At 37.1% G+C, this 21340-nt stretch overlaps 1 protein-coding gene across 2 annotated transcripts; it reads left to right on the top strand.

The window, feature by feature from the left end:
• Positions 1-282: 282 nt before the first annotated feature.
• On the top strand, positions 283-20586 carry LOC116305507 (uncharacterized). Of its 2 annotated transcripts, XM_031715442.2 has the most exons (10): positions 283-624; positions 4189-4243; positions 4752-4832; positions 6327-6449; positions 6741-6829; positions 6944-7012; positions 7661-7733; positions 14658-14693; positions 15033-15176; positions 19358-20586. In XM_031715442.2, exons 1-10 carry the CDS (start codon positions 487-489, stop codon positions 19900-19902), a joined length of 1353 nt encoding a protein of 450 aa, XP_031571302.2. In that variant the 5' UTR covers positions 283-486; the 3' UTR covers positions 19903-20586. The 2 variants fall into 2 exon arrangements, with proteins under 2 accessions (XP_031571302.2, XP_031571303.2); XM_031715443.2 differs by lacking the exons at positions 14658-14693; positions 15033-15176.
• Positions 20587-21340: the final 754 nt, after the last annotated feature.

Below are 21340 nucleotides of genomic sequence, written 5' to 3'. Positions count from 1 at the left end.
GGTCGCGTGATTATGAACATGAGTGTAAAAACTTAAAAGTAACGGGAAAGCTTAGTTCTATAGTTTTCATTTGCAGTTTCCTCATATGAGAACGTCAGCGCTCTATTGAAAAATTTTCCATTATTGTATCAGTTGATATAAACTATTAGAGCTGGACAATAAAAGCCACCATTCAAGTTCCAGGTCAGTGATTCAAAGAATAGAAATAAGTTTCTAAGAATTACGTCATATATATGCCATTCTTATACTTTATTGGTTTAATGTTACATCACATGGCATGCATTTCACTCGACGGACATGTACGGTTCTTAATTCAGCTAAAAAGCGAGAAAAAGATTTATTGAACGATTTTAAACACCAAGACGAATGCCCCAGTTACTAAGAAAACTGCTAAAACTGATGAACAAGCTATGAAGATAGTAAAACAAGTTTAAGGTTTACAATCGAGCTTAAGACACGCAAAGCTAATCTGTCTAGCACGATAGTATGGAGCGTCTCGGCGTGTTTGTATGGATATTGGTAGTTACCACAACTCATTTATGTGGAGGAAGTTTGTTGAAATCTTGTCAGGAACTGTGTTGTTTCACACCCTGGAACAAAACAGTATTTGATCTTCACTTTGAGGTAAGACAAATGAATTGTAATATGATGTCTGCAGGCCACGAAAAGTCAAAACAAACCAGAACCATTTGAAATCATAAGCACTGAATAAGAAGTCGATCTTACAGAGTTTTAATAGGTGTATGGTTGGTTAAGTGAATATATATTATTTAAGTGGGAATCTCTGAACGATTTGTATGGAACGAAGCTATTTTCACGCAGCACCTTTTTTTGGACATGACTAAAAGCGTGCATACGCCGTTGAGCTGTAGTCATGGAAATAACCCTACAACGATTGATACGTGAAAACATTCTACTTTCTATCCCAAATATCAACATAATTTCATTGTAAGTACACGGGAAGAGAGCTCTATTCTATGAAAGAGCTAAACTATTAACAGTTATACAAACGACAATTCAGTTCAAAGCCAAATGTCACTGATTAGTATGCTATTTATTGAAGTGCCTGATTTACATCTGTTTTTCCAAGAAAAAAACTAAAAACTTGTGATAAAAGTTTTCGTCTTTGCTATAATACGATTTATTGATTTGACCTTCAAACAGTGTCGTAACCAGTTACCACAATTATTTCGAGTAAATGAAAGTCAATAAAGTAGCTTAAGAAATCGTTCGTCTGGAGTACATGAAATATAAAGTAGACGCTGCATTTAGGATGACTGGCGTCAAGAGATTGTGTGACGGGTGAGAAGTTGTCATTTCGACTCTCTATACGGAACTTGGAATATAATAGATTTAAAGCTATTTTAATCTGGAGCTTTATTCAAACCACTTTACAAACAGATAATAATCTTTATGTGGGAAACCAAAATAATATGTTATCTTTTCAAAACACCATTACATTGAAAGACTGTGCAACGCGAGGGATCTCAGGTCTGTCGAGCCACTCGTTTTATTGAACCCCGTCCAGTCTTAGACGAGTTTATACAAGATGAGTGTCAGATCTAGCTACACAAACTATAGCAGAGTCAGGTTGACCAGAAGGACTTTCCTTAGTCGGTGTGGCTGTCAGTCGGGATTCCTTACTCGGCCACAGTCCTTACTAGGTCTGTACCTTCCAGTACAACCCGAAATACGACCTTAGACTTGTTCACAACTAAGTGAGTACAAGATTAAATGCACAGAAATGGTTAAATTGCTCGTCCTTTACAACCAGGTAATCTGATCTGAATTTTTTTTTACATCACGTATCTAGACAAGTTCAACTTTAGTGGTTTGAATGTTTAAGTTAATCTGAAAGAGACTTGTAGAACACGAAATTACATTTCGTAGAGCTGTCCTCTGGGTAGCTCATCATAGTCGGAAGACGGCTAACACATATATTGAAGCCTGAAACAACCGTCTAGGCTGACCATATTTAGGCATTGCTAATTCACAGTATGAATTGGAATTTATAGCGTGTTGGATTCGCAGAGGGATGAAAACTGGAGAACCGGGCGAGGCTTAACTATAACAACGTATTACTGTGCTAACATGTGATGACGAGTTCAGACATGCATTAATCAACCCGAGGTTGAATTTGGAGTTGCAGTGCATTTTCGGGCGGTTTTAGTGGACAAATAGACGCTAGTATTGGAAATATGTCCCCTAAAACAGCCCCAAAAATGAACTGCAATGCAAACTCGATCCAATTTTCCCCTCAACCTCGGAATGGCAAATTGCCCTATAACACTATGACGAAACATCAAAATAATCTATTGTTTTAACGCTAAGGATCATGGTCACCAGAGGGGGCAAAATAGCAGCAAAACGAATTAAATCACAATAAAAAATGGTTAATTAGACGTGGAAAATTTGTACTAAATATCCCGAACGATAGAAAATTTCACCTAAATTCCTATCATTCTTGCCCATGTGAACAAGCGTCATAATGTTATAGGTCAATTGGTCTTGTTCGTTTCTTATTGATGTCAGTTGATGTTATTATTACTATTGTTTTTTAATTTTTTTAAATTTTTTTTATTTTTTTAATTTTTTGTCTGTTGTTGCTGTTGTTTATTTGTGTGTGCTGTTTTAGCTATTCGGTTTGTTGTTTTTCTTTATAGTTATTTGATACTCAATCTATTTATTGTTAATGTTTCTCTCTAAAGATTGACCACTTAAAGCCATATCAGTATCGAAACTTATTTTAAAGTGCAAATCGAAAAACCATGGGCACCTAGAAATATTTCAAGAATGTTTTTTTAACCAATCAGAAGTGTTATTGTAATCTTTCGTTATCTTGAGGTTAGAAAGTAAATTCTGATTGTCTAAAGAACAAGAGAACATTTCTGGAGTATTTCTAGATGCCCACGGTTTTTCGATTCTCACTGTAATCGTTAATAAACACTGAGTTAAGACAATGAATCCGAGCGCCTTATCCCGACAACGTACTAGAATTAAGAGTTTACTAGTCACCTTTCTATCTTTTACATATTCATGCATTCTAAAGCTATTTAGAGCTTTTTAAAAACATATGACGTATTTCTGTCTTCAAATAAACACAAAAACTGCTAAAATAAAGAGGAAAATATTCTGCTCCTCTCCTCTGGAACTCTTTACCTTCTCCAATTAGAGATATTTCCAGTTTATCTTTATTTAAATCTAATCTCAAGACTCATTTATTTAAGTTTGCTTTTTCTTTATAATCATATTATCTATCTTATCTATTTATTCCTTTAACGTTATGTTACTAAGCGCTTAGAACAGACTTGTATAAGCGCTATATTAGCCATGTATATTATTATATATTTTTATTGTATATATATTATAATATTCTCAGTCATCTAGCCTGGCCTGAAATAATCAAAACTCTAGACAGCAAAAGAAAAACGTAAAAAGAGAGGAACTAAGAAACTTTTTATCGCACTGCTGGTGACCGGGGAGAAAAACGGTTTTTGGCCTTTCGCCATAATAAGGACAGCTTTACGTATTTAAGCTCAATACTTTGTAAACACGTTCTTTTGGAGTCAAATTAACAGCAAAATATCAAATGCGACAAAAATTTATTGAATGCGTATTTGTACGGTGGCCGAGAGCGACAATGAAGAAAGTCAAAGTCAAAAAAGTCAAAGTGATTTAGGACCATATTACAAAGTGAGTTTGTCTTTTTGATCAATTTCCTCTTGTTATTTTGTCACAAGACATTTTGACATTTCGTCTCAAGCGACTTTGTCCTTTGTCACAAAACATTTTCTCTTTTAACGTTTTGCTGTCGAGCATTTTGTTATGAAAGACTTTCGCTTGGCCGTTTCCCTTTGGCCTCCGACATTTTGTCTTCACGTAATTTGTCGTAAGGGCCTAAAGCAAAACAGCGAAAAGTCAAACTCAGATTCAATATCAAGGAAAAAAATAATCCTATTGTATTTTTAATTAGTAGTTTACGACAAGTTAATTAATATCTAAATATGTCATCACCTTTGAGCGATGACCAGCGCAGGCGAATGGTTCTCAGATTACAGATCTGCACAGATCTACGACCGACAACGTTTTTTGAATAAGGTCTATGAGGGAAAGATCAGAGAATCTGACTTAGAATGAAGTTCACTCCGTATTGCTTTATTTGCAATGTTTTCTGTCCTAATTTTACAGAAAGGAAAAAACGATACTACAAACTGCCAAGAATGTCTCAAAAATCAAAGTTCAGGTAAATGAAATGAAAATAAGAAAAATACATGAATAGTAGATGAAATGTTTTTGTTTTGAAGTTTATAATCACATATTAGAGAGCTTAAGATTCTCGTTTACGGACAACGTGAACCGTCAGTTGACCACTAAAAAATTCTTTAAAATTAGTGAAAAGGAATCGCAAAAATCTCCAAGCAGTAGATAAACAAAAGAATCTACTACTTTTGTCTTTGTCGAGAAGGTTTGCAAAAGGTAAAGTGAAATGTAGGGGAACGATGAGAACGTGGTCACGTTTGCCGTTTGCGGGAAGGAAAAACGGGAATCTTGATCTAGCTATTGAAAGATAACGAACGAACGAACGAATAAGCTAAAGTGAATGATTTTTTTTTATTTCATTCAATTTGAGGGTCACAGAGTTATCAGTGTTTTTAACTACTGTTATGTGTTTAGCCTCTGGAAATAAAGCCTATTATTATTATTATTATTATTATTATTATTATTATTACTATTATTATTAATCTTTTCAGATGCTAATGTAACTCTGCAACAGTTATGCCCCAAACAGCAGATCAACAGAACAAGTACGAATAAAGAGATTGACATATCACGTAAGCATGCTTGCAAATTGTTCTTAGAGCTTTTTAGACAACGATATTATTGCGATTTGAAATTATAAAATAAATTAAATAGTACGCACGCTGTGATTGGTTGATAGCCATGTTTGCATGAGGGTATGCAAACACAGTTTTGACGTCACAACTTTCGTGTTTTCCCGGTACAAGTTCAAAAATTTACAGTTTGTTTCGAGGAAAAAAAGCCCCCAAAAATGTATTTTGAAGACGAAGTTCCAAATTTTGACTTGTGTCAGGGCCACAGGCATACCCCTATGGTCTCATGCAGGTCTTTCTGATCGTAATATCATGACAATCTCTCGTTGGTCACCGCAAAGAGAATTCCCTCAGGAGCTACAACACACGTCCTTCGTCAGGACAGCTTCGGTTGTTCAGTGACGTGCTTTCTCATGATTTAAATGCACCGCGCCCGATAAGGAATACAACTATTTCAAGGAAACAGTCAGCAGCTTCAAACTTTTTCCAGCGATAGCTCTTCAGCTCCACAAAATATCTTCTCGAAGCAAGACGAAACATTCAACTTCGCTGCCATGTTTTCTGGCTGTCAAATTGAGCAAAACCACGTTTCTTTCAACCGAGAATTCCAGTCACAGTGACACTCAGTTATCTACTTTTGATCACTTTCGTAAAGATAATCAATTCTGAAATCTTTTATTAAGATTTCTATTCAATCTTTGAACATTTCTTTGTATTTGTTTTAAAGTTTTAGAATGATAATTGTTTAAAATAGCTAGCGATTCTTTCTCGCTTCACATTTGCCTCCTTGGCATTCATTACACGAAATTTGATTGGCTAACGATTGAAGTTGGTGATGTATGGAGAATTTGTATTTTGATATGAGAATCAAATTCAAATAAAGATTTATTTTCTTGCAAGTGGTAATGTTTTCCCTTAGTATTTATTTTATAAAAGCAATAGAAAACTTTTTCTCTGTGTTTACATAGCCTGATAGCAACACTCGGGGGGTTGGGAGAATTCTCGACAGTTATGCAAACCCTCGACTACGTCTCGGGTTTGCATAACTGTCTCGAATTCTCCCAACCTCCCCTCGTGTTGCTATCAGGCTATGTAAACACGGAAAAAGTTTTCTATTGCTTAAATATTAAATAATTACCACTCAATAAGAAAGGTTCTTTAAGTTAACATGGTACTCAATTTACTTATGTCATCCCTGACCAGCCCCTTATCTGGGAATATTTTGACTCGTGAACCGACACGAAGTCAGCTTTATCTGTCTGTCCTCTTATTCATGATAAAAAATAACCAATCAGCGCGCGAAAAATTTGTAAGTTATTGTAAAATTGTTAATGGATGATGGATGTTCCTAGTAATAGGTTCCTGATCTGGGAATATGCTGGCTCACAGACCCAGTATGGGAGATGGATGCTCCTAGTAATAGCTTCCTTGGAATATGCTGGCTTACAGATCCAGTATGGGAAATGAACTAATTGAGTATGTTTCTTCTTTTAGTTTGCCAGGAAATGTATGACAAGGCATCAAATGACTTTGTTGGTTTAGTGAAAGGAGTCAAGGTGAATTTTCATCATTCAGAAAACTTCTGGTACATCAACATAACGTGGGATGCACTCAATGGTAAGTAAGTCCAAAACATATAACAACGATATGAAGAATAATTATAAACAAAAAGACGTTCATTTGACCGGTATAATGTTTTCTATTTTCTAACTTAAAAAACTTTGTCGTAATTGATAGCATGCAAGTGCTAGGTTTGCTTGCTTGCTTGCTTGGCCATTTGGTTGATTGATTTTTTGCTTAGTTGCGCGCCTGTTGTTTTGCTTGATTGCTTCCTTACTTGCTTGCTCTCTTATCCATTCGAATAATTTATTGAAATGCCTTCATAATACTTAATTTCGTTATTTCCAGATCCTAAAATATCCAGGAACTGGACTCACTATGTCATTCAATGGCTTACAACATCGCCAGAACTTGTTAACTGTAATCTGATATCCAAGGTATACAATAGCATATACTATTGAAATTAAAAAAGAAAACAACTGATATCTTGATGTTGAACCGATGATGGCGCAATTTTTTTTCATCATTTATCATTTTTTCTTCGTGCACAGAATCGGACGTTCTTCATTATCAATGAAACAGATTATGGATGGAAATACCCTCAAGCGATTAACTTAAATGTAAGGTTCATGCAAACCTTCATCTTAAGCTTTCATCAAACTCTGAAGCACCCTATTGGCTCATCAAGTCGTGGAACCGTTAACTCACAGATGGGATTCAGGAATTCATTTAATAGGGATTCATTTTGTTAGGTTTTGCGATGAAAGGAAAATCCGGAGAAGACTCTCGAATCAGATGAGAACGTTTGCCTCTCTCCGCTGCGACCCGGGTTCAATTCTTGAATTCGGTGTCATACATGAGCTGAGTTTGTTGTGGATTTTCTGGTTTTCATTCCTCTGCAAAAATCAACTTCTAAATTCCAATAGGTATTCTCGATATGGTTGACGTGCCTCGACGTGCCTACAAAAACAAGCAATTCTTCGATTGCGCGTTACGTCATCGCGGCCTCTCGTGGGAGCGTTGGTGCCATTTAACAAAAGATTTCTTATTAGCATCCATTGTTAACGGCACCACAATGGTCGCCATGATTGTGTCTTTTGACTTTTTTGGGAATGCTTGCACCACAGATTCAGAGACCCAGACACAGATTCAGTGGATTAGTACAATAAGTCTCAGCTGTAAAGACTGTAGACTATTAATGATTAATAGTCTACAGTTTTACAGCTGAGACTTATTTTACTAATCCACTGAAATTTCTTTCATATCAGGTGTCCACGTATCCGTTAAAGAAAAATACTGGGTATCGCTTTGAAATAACAAGTTGGCTTCCGCTATTAAAGGGTACGTTCATAGAAATAGCACTTCCTACAATCGTTGCCGTTATTGTTGAAACGATCGCTGAAAATTGAACGCGTGCAAATATTTCAGTTGGATCATGATTTGATCCCCCCCTATACAAATTGATCAATGTAGCAAATGGCACGTACGTGAGCAGTCGCGCTATAGCTCAAACAGATAAGCGAAAAACATTCAATAGGGAGAGAGGGGGAATTGTGTTAAAAAGGTGAACTACCGAAATGCTAGTAGATATGAAGTGCCGGTTCTGCATCACTCGAGTGAGGTACCATTGAGGTACCATTGAGGTACCCCCCCTCCCCCTCAGGGTCTTTACAGAGATGACGTTATAGCTATTCTTATGTTTTTAGTTGACTGGATTGCACCACATCCTATATTTTACGTCAAAGTTTAATCCTAATAAAAGTTTCTAATTATTCATAAAATATAGTTTTTCTATCTCAAAGCCTTAAAGGCTTAGTTAAGGCTTTTGTTTCATCCTAATTGAGTTCTACGGATATTGTCCTTTGTCTTACTACCGCGATAACATATTGAATACTAAAGATTTTGAGATTTTATGCCCAACTCTTTTACTACCGTCCAGTTCTGCACCCGGTGCCACCGGTGCGAACCGGTGCTCTCCCCCAGACCCTAGTTTCCGGGCCCGTAACAACGGTGACGTATTCTGAATGAGGTTCCAGTGAGGTTCCAATCCTGCACCCGGTGCCACCGGTGCGAACCGGTGCCACCGGTGCGAACCGGTGCTCTCCCCCATACCCTACTCCGGACCCGTAATAACGGTGACGTCATGGCTATTCTTACTACCCCGTGTTTCTAGCCATGTCTATTCTTAGTTTGCTGGATTGCACCACATCCTATATTTTACGTCAAAGTTTGATCCTAATGAAATGTTCTAATTATTCATAAATATAGTTTTTCTGTCACAAAGCCTATTGTTAAAGGATTAGACTCTTTTTACTTTATGCTTTTGTTTCACCCTAATTGAGTTCTACGAAGTTGACTCATCGAAAAACAAACAATTAAATGACTTGCCCAAGGAAAAAGAGCAAACACGTTTTTCAAAAATCTTTTTTTAAATTAAATTTATTCATAAAACGCTTAATGCATGTGAATACAAAGAAAAGTTTAGTTACAGCTCTTTTCATTTTTTAACTAAGTATTATGTTTTGATTGTCAGTATATATTTGTTCAATAGAAACACCCGTCACTTGAAACAATAGAGGACTGTGTTCTGCAAAATTTGCGAGTCAAAATAACCTACTAGATATCAAGACCACGTTTGTAAACAATAGAAGACTCAACAAACACAGTGTTTTGATTAATTTTCATAGTTCAGTCACTACAGCTAAACTCCGAACTGCACATTTTGCCAGTCGGGTATCGACTTGGCTATCGCTCTCAATCGTTCTGATCGTCGCGGTGGTTTTAAGATTTTACCAAGATATTTATCTGTAGTGTGGAATCTAGTGTAGAATTTAGTGTAGATTCTAGTGTAGATACAGTGAAACCCCTCTATACCGGACCCTCAGTATACCGGAGTTCTCTCTAAACCGAACAAAATTTTTGGTCCGGAAATTTTTCCCATATATCTTTTGTAAAATAAACCTCAGTAAACCGGAACCTCTCTATTCCGGAAACCGGACGATAATTTCGGTACTAAACACTATTTGACAATAGAATTCAACCCCGCTAGTCCGGAAGAACGTACCTTTGTTTCGGAACTACTGTCACTAGCGTATTTGCGGGTGTATAAATGAGTATACAGGGACAACGTCTAAACTCACAAAATCATTGAAAATTTTCTTTAAATAGTAAATCTTGTTCACAAACAGACATATAAAGACTAATTAATTATTTTCAATATATAAATGTTCAAACAGAATGCATAAGAAAGGTTTAATAGTGTTGAGAAACACTAAAGATCGAATGGTTCGCGAAGTTGCGGCCGCCATGTTTTTTCATGTCACATGGCTTTGGGGTCATTCCCAGTCCATTTTAGCGGGGATTTTGTTCAGATCGTATTTAGAATGTTTCTTCTTGGCGTTCTTTTGAAAAAAAGTTAAGAAATTTCCTTACTTTTTGATCTTATTGTTGTATTTTTACTTGAACTTTCGTTTACGTTTGTTTATACTGACGCCAAACGATAATACACAAACATATTTTCAATAGGTGTGATATCGCACCTATTCAAATCAGAAACAAAAGTAATTTGCAAAAACCTCAGTATACCGGAACCCCCGCTAAACCGGAAATTTTTATCGGTCCCAGCACTGTCCGGTATAGAGGGGTTTCACTGTAGTAGATCTAGTATAGATTCTAGTGTAGATTCTAGTGTAGAATCTAGTGTAGAATCTAGTATAGATTCTAGTGTAGATTCTAGTGTAGATTCTAGTGTAGATTCTAGTGTAGATTCTAGTGTAGATTCTAGTGTAGATTGACATCCACCCTGAGCGATTTTGAATTAATATGAAGCGGATGGATGGACTATCGATATTGCATTGGTTAGGGCTTCATTAGCCCTATTCTCCTGGGCAATGGCTCGGACTGTGGGTTCATCTTCGTGTAGTTTTATCCACTTCATGCTACCTGTAGATCGGAGCCTTATCTTGACAGGCCAATAGTTTTCTCCATCAATGTAGACACCAGGATGGTTAGGATCGGCTCTGTTACGCGATGTTCTATACATTTCTATAATATCGTATCCTTCTGGAATGTTTCGCAATGCTGGTGCTCCCGAGATGTAGTTTTGCCACACTGGGATAGCTGCATTCGACCAGATTATAGAACGAAGTGCGAGTTTAAGTCGTTTTCTTTCTGGTTTTGTTTCGGTGCCAAACACTGGTGCTGACTCGACACTACTGCTCATCTTAGTATTGGTGGAGAAGAGATAAACTTGACAGCTTCCAAATATGTCTCCAAGAACTTGCTTATCGGCTGGTGTATCGGGTTTGTTATCCACCAATAAATATCCAAATGGCCTTTCGGTCTCTCTGTGGTATGCGGACATAAATTGGTCTCTATTCTTATCAAACATTCGCTCTCCGACGATTCCAATTTGTTTTCTGTCACTAGGACTTCGAAAGAGGGCCAGATATTGAGCATTTCGACTTATATCCGTATTAAACTTCCCCTTAGGAAACATGTTCTGAAGCAAGAGGATAACGCTAGCGTTTCTATGACGACCCTGGGTAAATAATCGAGCTACTATAGGACTGTCTGTCGCTTCGGCCATCAGATCGTCCAGAAAGATTATGTTGTTGTACTTGGGATTAATCTCATTTAAATCCTCGGACAGCTCCGGAAGACCCCTTCCGAATCGAATGCTTTTTCCAAGGGATCTTTTCAAGACGTCGTAACGATCTTGCCATTGATTATAGCACCATAGGATGTGGATATTTTTCTGCTCTTCATACACGATACGATTCTTTTCTAAAATCTGTTGGACGAAATAGGTCTTACCACACTGAGTGGGACCCACGACCAAGAGAGAAAATTTATGGCGGAAGTTGAATTGTGGACAGGGTGCAGTAGTCAAAGACAGCGATACTTTTGGTGCTTTCGTAGATTTGAGTACAGAGCTTGTTCTTTTTCGAACGCATCTGATTTCTTTTAGACTACGTGCTGACCGTGCCGGTAGCAAGCTCGAGATGTGGTTTTGTGGTGCTGAGAACCTTGCAGTTCCTAACCACTTTTTCCTTTCATCCCCATATAGGTTATGTACTTGACGTAAATGATCACTCATAAACTTAAGATTAGGCTTGTTACAGACAGGACAGTCACTCTTATGCTTGTAGGGCATGTTGACACTTCGAAGGTTCAATCGTAAATGGTGCAGTATATAGTGTTTAAGTAATTTAAAGATTTTTGGACGACGTGTGCTGGTCGATGTGGGGTCGATGAGAGGTCGATGTGGGGTCGATGTGGGGTCGATGAGAGGTCGATGTGGGGTCGATTTGAGGTCGATATGAGGTCGATAAGAGGTCGATGTAGGGTCGATGAGAGGTCGATGTGGGGTCGATAAGGGGTCGATGTGGGGTCGATGTGGGGTCGATGTGGGGTCGATGAGAGGTCGATGAGAGGTCGATGTTGGGTCGATGTTGGTTTTCACCTACGTCATCATGAATTTCAAAAGCTTAAATTCGCATTATAATGAAATAAAAGTTTTATATTCTTGCAAAGCGGTCCAAACTACATATACTGGCCAAATTTTAAGGCTGTAAAGCATTTCGTGGCGGAACTATAGGCAAGTAAACATGACGCAATTTTTGGTTAAAATGTATGGAGCGGCCATCTTGGTGTTCCAAGTTGGTACACCATCATGGCGGACGAAATTCCAAAGGCTTAAAATGATGGAATATTTCATATGTTTGGCTATATTTCAATTAAATATACTTTATATAGATCTTTACAACGTGTCTAAGGGAAAATCTTTCAACTAGAGTAAATTATTTTAATATTTTCATCGCTATTTAGATAGACGTGACGGTATTGCGTGACACAAAGTCAACCTTCATAACTCGGGAACCCAACATCGAAATGACTCGAGATTTTTTCTTGTGACTTATAACACTGATTTCTAAAACATATTTGAGAAATGCCTTTATACGATCTATAGTTTAGATTTTGATGTTTTGATGACGTCATGTGAAAACCAGCAATACTAGATCTACTATCTACACTAGAATCTACACTAGAATCTACACTAGAATCTACACTAGAATCTACACTAGAATCTACACTAGAATCTACACTAGAATCTACACTAGAATCTACACTAGAATCTACACTAGAATCTATACTAGATCTACTATCTACACTAGAATCTACACTAGAATCTATACTAGATCTACTATCTACACTAGAATCTACACTAGAATCTACACTAGAATCTACACTAGAATCTACACTAGAATCTATACTAGATCTACTATCTACACTAGAATCTACACTAGAATCTATACTAGATCTACTATCTACACTAGAATCTACACTAGAATCTACACTAGAATCTACACTAGAATCTACACTAGAATCTATACTAGATCTACTATCTACACTAGAATCTACACTAGAATCTACACTAGAATCTATACTAGATCTACTATCTACACTAAGATCTACACTATATATAGTGCTAAGCTATCAGCTATCAAGCTATCGGCTATTGGCATGTACCTGGCCTGAAAGTCTACACCTGGCTGAACTCATTAGTGAATAAAAAATTTGCACTAATTATTTTTAAAAATTGGACGGTTTGTTTCGTAAAACTGAGAAAGAGTAGATCGTGGTCTTGATATCTAGTAGGTTATTTTGACTCGCAAATTTTGCAGAACACAGTCCTCTATTGTTTCAAGTGACGGGTGTTTCTATTGAACAAATATATACTGACAATCAAAACATAATACTTAGTTAAAAAATGAAAAGAGCTGTAACTAAACTTTTCTTTGTATTCACATGCATTAAGCGTTTTATGAATAAATTTAATTTAAAAAAAGATTTTTGAAAAACGTGTTTGCTCTTTTTCCTTGGGCAAGTCATTTAATTGTTTGTTTTTCGATGAGTCAACTTCGTAGAACTCAATTAGGGTGAAACAAAAGCATAAAGTAAAAAGAGTCTAATCCTTTAACAATAGGCTTTGTGACAGAAAAACTATATTTATGAATAATTAGAACATTTCATTAGGATCAAACTTTGACGTAAAATATAGGATGTGGTGCAATCCAGCAAACTAAGAATAGACATGGCTAGAAACACGGGGTAGTAAGAATAGCCATGACGTCACCGTTATTACGGGTCCGGAGTAGGGTATGGGGGAGAGCACCGGTTCGCACCGGTGGCACCGGTTCGCACCGGTGGCACCGGGTACAGGATTGGAACCTCACTGGAACCTCATTCAGAATACGTCACCGTTGTTACGGGCCCGGAAACTAGGGTCTGGGGGAGAGCACCGGTTCGCACCGGTGGCACCGGGTGCAGAACTGGACGGTAGTAAAAGAGTTGGGCATAAAATCTCAAAATCTTTAGTATTCAATATGTTATCGCGGTAGTAAGACAAAGGACAATATCCGTAGAACTCAATTAGGATGAAACAAAAGCCTTAACTAAGCCTTTAAGGCTTTGAGATAGAAAAACTATATTTTATGAATAATTAGAAACTTTTATTAGGATTAAACTTTGACGTAAAATATAGGATGTGGTGCAATCCAGTCAACTAAAAACATAAGAATAGCTATAACGTCATCTCTGTAAAGACCCTGAGGGGGAGGGGGGGTACCTCAATGGTACCTCAATGGTACCTCACTCGAGTGATGCAGAACCGGCACTTCATATCTACTAATGCTATTAATTTGCATGTTCATATGACATCGTACGAGCTACAATGGCAAAGATTGAAGTTTCTGATTCACTTATTACTGGCCGATTTCACTTCATTTCACAACATTTCCATTCTCATGCGTAATGTTAATCAGCTGAATAGTTCTGAATGGACCTTTTTACTGATACGGCGGCCATCTTGAATTATGGAATGCCGAAGGAACAAACGTTTCACCTTTATGAAGCATAGAGTCGCGGGACTACGCTTTAAAATAGTTTGAAGTCTTGGTGTTTAGCATATCGTTCCAACTACCAGCAAATTCAATTACTTTTTAGAAGTGCTTCTTGTTGTGTTTTCATTATACAAATATGTAAATTAGTATAACAAGTGATTATTCAGTTAATAAAGAAGGTCGTAAGTGAACACACGACAGTTAAATCACAAGAGGTTGACTAACACGGCACTTCTCATTCAAAAGCGCAAAGTTATATAACAAGACACCCGAAGTATATGGAGTCTACAAAATTTTCCAATAGTTGCTTCTTTAGTATTCTGATACCGATTTATGCTAATGTTTTCATCTGCATTTGTAGGCATGAATAAGAAATATGTAAGATTGTCTAGCAAAGGTAAATGATTTTTTGTTTTACAGTCTTCCGTCAATTCTCTGTTGCTTTACTCTGCTTCGGACCCGCTGAATGAGCTGAATAATGAGTAATACAAATTATGCGGTCATTATTATCATCATTTTTGTCGTGATCGTCACCGTCGTAGATCGTAACTGTCACCATTATTATCATCATTATTAAGATTATTATTTTCATCATCATCATCATTACCACTACCTTCATCATCGGCATTAATATCATTGCAAATAGTCCGTTCGTTAAAGTTTGAAAAAAAAAATAGGCGTATTTTGTGATACAAGGCGGAATTTCTCTAAGACGCTTGATTGCTTTTCTTTCAAGTTTCACCCGGGATGGTGGCCGCTATCATCGTCGGTTCCTGCGCTGGTCTCATTCTGGTGACCATAGTGATAGTTGCTTGGAAACTAAAATACCCGAATGGATGGAGAGCAAAGTACAGAAACCGTATGAAATCTCTATCAGAAAGTGAGTAACTAACGACAAGATTCTAAACTAAGACTATAACTAAATAGCTTAGCAGTTAGTTGAAAATACTTTTAATCTGAAGACCAATTCCCTGAAAGTTTGCCTCTAGAAATCTTGTGATAGTCCATTTTCTCATTCGGTAAATACCGCTGTGTCTTAAGACTAAAGACTCATCTACACAGGCTTAGCCTTGTTTAAGAGAAAATCATTCGCAAACTATGATGCAACGAATGTGCAGTTTGAACAATACCAATGTTGTGAATAGCTGATTTATATTAGGGCTATGCCTTTGCAAGTTCGTCTGTGATCTTCAACAAGAGCCGTATACATCGAATGCGAAACATGGTAGCTTTTCTCGATGTTTTCATCATTTTTAATACATGCACGTAACATTCTCTTGAGAATGAGCTTCCTTATTTACATTCATGTAGATGTATATTCGCTTTAAAGCGTAGCTCATAGCTTATGAGGAAACGAAAATAATGCAAACAATACAAAGGGTGTTGAGAGGTCTCAGCCATAGCACTGGAAAAATCTATTGATTTGAGATGTTAGAAATATGTTTAGTGGAAGAATAATTGTAGGCTAGTCAGTCCTCCAACCTTTTGGCCAATTCAGTGGTATGAAAAAATGTTGTAAATGTGTGAAATACGTTGTGTGTTGAAAATATCATAGAAATGCGTTGAAAGTTAGTGATGACGCGTGCATTTTAGAAACTTGTGGGAAATATATTTTTTGAAATTTTGTTGAAAATATTTTGGAAACCAAATGTTGGAAATATGTTAAAAATATGGTGGGAGTACTGGAGGGATGTTGGAAATACATCGGAAACTTTTTGGAAGTTTCATTTCTAAATATATTGGAAGTATCATGTCGATATTTTGGAAAATTCACGGAAATATCATGGAATTTTATAGTTAAATTCAATTCAAAAGTGCTTGACTCGGTGTCTTGGAAACCTAAGTTTTTTCCACTTGGCCACGATTTCAGGAAATTAGCACAACAATGGCCATGACAACAAAGAACCAGATAGACTAGATTATTTTCCACTTTAAGTCGACGTGCCAGTGCGTGGCAGAGTGCAAGGGATTAGCTGTAGATATGGTCTGGGGGCCGGCTAGTCTCTCCCCTGATGCTTCGGCTAGAACACTATCATGCGTAATCCGTACACCCAAGGGCAGAGGGAAATAATCGCCGTCATGTCCGAAGTCCATACGATGACCCAGCGGATGACTAGCTCGGGGTATGGCATGAAGGCACTATCTTTTTCTTCATTCGGAATAAATCATCTAACTAAAGTTGGTGGACGTGGGTTCAATTCCCACCGTATTAAGATTACGTTTTTCCCCTTCTTTTTATCTAGCCTTAGATTTTTAAAAATATTTATTTATTCATTTTTATATTTATAAACGACTTATATTAATTAAAGAAAGTGAAAATGATTCTTAATTCTAGCCTTAGATTTTTTTAAAATATTTATTTATTTATTTTTTATATTTATAAACGACTTATATTAATTAAAGAAAGTGAAAATGATTCTTAATTCTAGCCTTAGATTTTTTTAAAATTTTTATTTTTTTATTTTTTTTATATTTATAAACGACTTATATTAATTAAAGAAAGTGAAAATGATTCTTAATTCTAGCCTTAGATTTTTTAAAATATTTATTTTTTTATTATATTTATAAACGACTTATATTAATTAAAGAAAGTGAAAATGATTCTTAATTCTAGCCTTAGATTTATTTGAATATTTTTTTATTTTTAATTTTTATAAAAGACATATTAATTCAAGAAAATGATTCTTAATTTTTCTTTAAAAAGAAAGTAGACATATTCATATACAGTCAATTCAAAAAATGTTGTCGTCGACCAACTCAAGCCTACGCGGCTGGACCGAAAGGAACTCTGGGTAGCAATCATTGAAGCCGAGTTGACCCCATTATTTTATCTGATTAGTTATGCCTGGTTTACAGCACCAACTTTCGTAGACGAGCGGAAAGTGTTGAAGGAGACGTTTTTTTAATGCCTTCATATTTTCGAAATTGTGAACTGAATCATAACTACTTTGTTTTTCTTTCCCTAAACCCAAAGACATGCATTTGATGGATTGTTTCTTGCCATTATCTTATTACTAGCGGAAACAATTGATTCAGAACGAATATTTAACCGCTTCAGTGATTTTTACCCATATTCCTTTCGGTCCAGTCGCGTAGGCTTGAGCCGGTCGACAACAACGTTTTTTGAATTGACTGTATATTCATATCTATATTTAGCATTGACAGTTAAGCAATCTTCATCTGGAAAAGTCGAGCTCTACTTTCCTGATTTAAAAAAAATTGTCTGCCACAGTTGACTGACAATAGCTTTTACTAAACTTGGAATTTTAGTATTTTATTCTATACATTCCCATTTTCTATTTTAAACGAACTTTAAAAAAACAAATTAAATTCGTCGTCGTTACGTGGAGGAAGTGTAACCCGAGACACAGGTACGTCCTTAATAGCCTTTGTCAGAGACGAGAAATAGAAATATGCTTTAAATAGTGACTTCCATGATATTTTCATACCATGGAAATGACATGAGAAAAAAATGACGCGTGCCCTTTCATGACTTCCATGGTAGGGAAATGCTGACTTCCACGATATTTCAATGGTTTTTTAAATTCCATGGTATGGTAATATTTCTATTATTTCGAGTTCGCACGATTTTCCCAATGTAAGGGGATGGGGGAGTGGGGGGAGGGGGTTTGGATGTATCATCTGCCAGCTAATACACACGCTTATGATTTTCAATCAAGCTTCAAATGGCGTTCTGTTGAGGACGCCAACTACATACGACAAAATGCGCTCGCGCCATCGCCTTTTGACTTTCGCGTCTTGACGCTAAATCACTCTTATATCAATTGCATTGGCGAACACAATATCAAAACACTGCGAATGTCTAATCTAACACCAATCAAGCTGGTTTTCAACGGAATATTTACTCTTTACAATTTTCTTGGTAGAAATATCGAGTTGCTTAGCCTGTTAAATTATCACACCTTACTTACTAAAAAAAACCAGACTGCTTGAGCGACGGAGGAAGTTTTAAATAGGTTTAAGAATAAGTAATTTAGCTATTTATGGGTTTTCCTGGGATTGAGATCGTTGTAAACAGATCTGGCTTGTTCAAACTAATTATCGTAGTGGTATTGCTCTTTATGGGTTGCCTGTGTTGTTTGGATGTAACGCACTTTCTAGTAAGCTTGCTCGAGTGCGTTACTAACTTGAACTTTGTTTATTTACACACATATAAATGTTTACAAGTAAGCATATAAATACAATACAATTTGAAATAAAATGAGAGATGTCAACCGATCCCAAACCACAGGAATCCCACAAATCTAAAATTTACATACCCTTAGAAACCCAATACGAACTTCTAAAAAGATACAAACCAACCAATTAGTAGAGAAAGTCGGGTTCCCTGTGGTCTAACAATAGCATTACTGCAGTCTTCGATATTCTGCTAACTCGGTAGTTGCAAGCTACACGATGGGTTTTGTTTTTCGCTGCCGTCAATCAAAAATAATCTGTTGGTATCTTATATTTTTGACTGGCGGCAGCGAAAGGCTAATTTCGAAACAAGTACCGTTGAATGTCCGAGTTCGCAGATTATAGAAGATAGGGGAACCTACAATCTTGGACAAAAAGAGTTGAGAAAATTTCATTTCATCCGTTAAATTGCCCAATTTTCCTTTAACAATTGTGTTGCATCATCGTACCCCCTCCCCCCCGTGACAATGTTGGTCCCATCAGGTAAAGCAGTGCTCTCTCCATGGCAACAACATTGTTTGGGGGGAGGGGGGGGAGGGGGTAGTTTTAAGGGGAAATTTTCATGTTTTTCATGAAAACATTCATTAAAAATAAAAAAATTTCAACATTTTCGTCCAAGATTGTACGTAGCAAGCAAGCACTTGATGTAATGAAATCATAAAAATACCCCAAAATTACCCTGTCAAGCGAGACATTTGCTCTGGTCGCCTCTTTTTAAATGACTTTGTAATATTTGCTTCCATTCTAAACAATTTTCACCAATTCTAGTCATAAACCACAGTAACAGTGCACTCAAAGCAAGCATTCACATCGGATAATCCATTGTTGAACTGATAGAATTTGTCAATATATTATTATTTTCAGATCAAGGAAACTTTGAGTACGACGCATCAATCTTGTACAGCAGTTTCGATGAACAATGGGTAACTGAAGAGCTCATCCCATTACTTGAGTCAGAAAACAATTTCAAGTGTTTCATACACTTTAGGGATTATGAGGCTGGTAAAGTCATTCACGAGAACATGGCTGATTCCGTTTACAAGTGCAGAAAAAACCTTGCAGTTGTTTCGAAAAACTTTTTGAAAAGTGGTTATTGCAAAACAGAGTTGGACATGGCACTGGAACGTGTAAATCGATGTGGGGACTATTCACTTATTGTCGTAAATTTGGATGGTGTTTCCATTGACCTCCTACCAAAAGCATTGAGAATAAGAACGTTCGTGAATCTAACGAGTTCTCAAGAACAAAAGACATGGAGAAACCGGCTTGTGAAGCAAATAAGCGTAGAGGAAGATATACAACGCGGCTTAAAAGTGAAAGCAGATGAGTTGTTACACGTGACTTCAGAAGGATGCCAGGTTATCAGTCATATTAATGACATAAGTTCAAGCAGTACAGAAAGTGTGTAGAGTTTTTAAGTTGTGACGTATTTCGATGTCCAATATAGCTTATTAAAACTATTATAAAACAAAATACTCCACCAAAATCAATTAGAACTTTGGGCAGCGAATCTGGTCATGACTGAAATTATTATTTTTAAATACATATCAGTACAAATTCAAGGTAAACCAATCAGAATTGAGGATTCAACATTTTGTTTTGATTAGCATTTGTCATGATTCTATAATGGTGTAATGGTAGTTGGACAACACGAAATGATAGAGACCTTTTTTAAAGACCTTGGACATTTATTCATAGGTCTCTATCATTGCAAGCTCACCGTTCGTATCGCTTCGATGCAAAGGCACGGCTAGCTTTCAAGATGGCGCAGGGAACCGTGAAGGGGAGTATTGGTGGAGGCGAACGACTTGTACAGTGAGGTCTAAAATATTTTTCAAAAATAATGTGCCTACTTTCCCCCTTTCCCCTAGCAATGTTGGTCTATGTATTTTTTTTAGCCTATGAAGCGGTTGGCTGGTAAAATGCATGCGAGACAACAATTTATGATCAATATTTCATTCATAGTTTTAAATTATTGAGTTTGAAGGACAAGGCAACGGTAACTAAGGAGAGGTGGTGTATGGTTAGGATGGTTAATAAACACCAGAATATCTTGGATGGTTTTATTCCAACACTTGACCATCCATGTGACAGCCATTTTACTTCATCATAACTAAACACAGGGAACCCATACACGGAGTTTAAGGTTATTACTTTACAGACGGAAAATCGATGCTAGTAGCGACAAGAACAGCCATGAATTAGCTTACTATGAATCTTAAAACTAAAAGTAATACTAACTAGTTCTCACTCTCCTTTTTTTGGACATTTTTAGTACGAGTGCGAACCACTGCCGTGGAATATTTGGCAAATTTTTCATTATAAAAAAGCTAGATTGCAAGCGCCATGACACTTTTTAATGGTAATACCGCTGATCGCTCGTCACATTCCCTATTCCCATTCCTCATTCCCCATTCCCCATTCCCCATTCCCGGTCATTCCCCATTCCCCATTCCCCATTCCCCATTCCCCATTCCCCATTCCCGGTCATTCCCCATTCCCATTCCCCATTCCCCATTCCCGGTCATTCCCCATTCACATTCCCCATTCCCCATTCCCGGTCATTCCCCATTCCCCATTCCCCATTCGCGGTCATTCCCCATTTCCTATTTCCCATTCCCGGTCATTCCCCATTCCCGGTCATTCTCCATTTCCTATTTCCCATTCCCGGACATTCCCCATTCCCCATTCCCGGTCATTCCTCATTCCCGGTCATTCCTCATTCCCGGTCATTCCTCATTCCCGGTCATTCCTCATTCCCGGTCATTCCTCATTCCCGGTCATTCCTCATTCCCGGTCATTCCTCATTCCCGGTCATTCCTCATTCCCGGTCATTCCCCATTCCCG

This window comes from Actinia tenebrosa, unplaced genomic scaffold (genome assembly GCF_029948245.1).
Source record: "Actinia tenebrosa isolate PJP-AT-01 unplaced genomic scaffold, QUT_ActTen_1.0 PGA_scaffold10__47_contigs__length_13832649, whole genome shotgun sequence".
NCBI classification, from domain to species: domain Eukaryota; kingdom Metazoa; phylum Cnidaria; class Anthozoa; order Actiniaria; family Actiniidae; genus Actinia; species Actinia tenebrosa.
This window is presented reverse-complemented; position numbering and strand designations above follow the sequence as displayed.

Bases quoted from the DNA above. Each gene is read 5' to 3' on its own strand.
- LOC116305507 (XM_031715442.2), top strand. From the start codon at position 487: ATGGAGCGTCTCGGCGTGTTTGTATGGATATTGGTAGTTACCACAACT. The intron at 6,830-6,943 runs GTATACAATAGC...CTTCGTGCACAG, and splicing joins ACTGTAATCTGATATCCAAG to AATCGGACGTTCTTCATTAT. The intron at 7,734-14,657 runs GTACGTTCATAG...CTGCATTTGTAG, and splicing joins TTGGCTTCCGCTATTAAAGG to GCATGAATAAGAAATATGTA.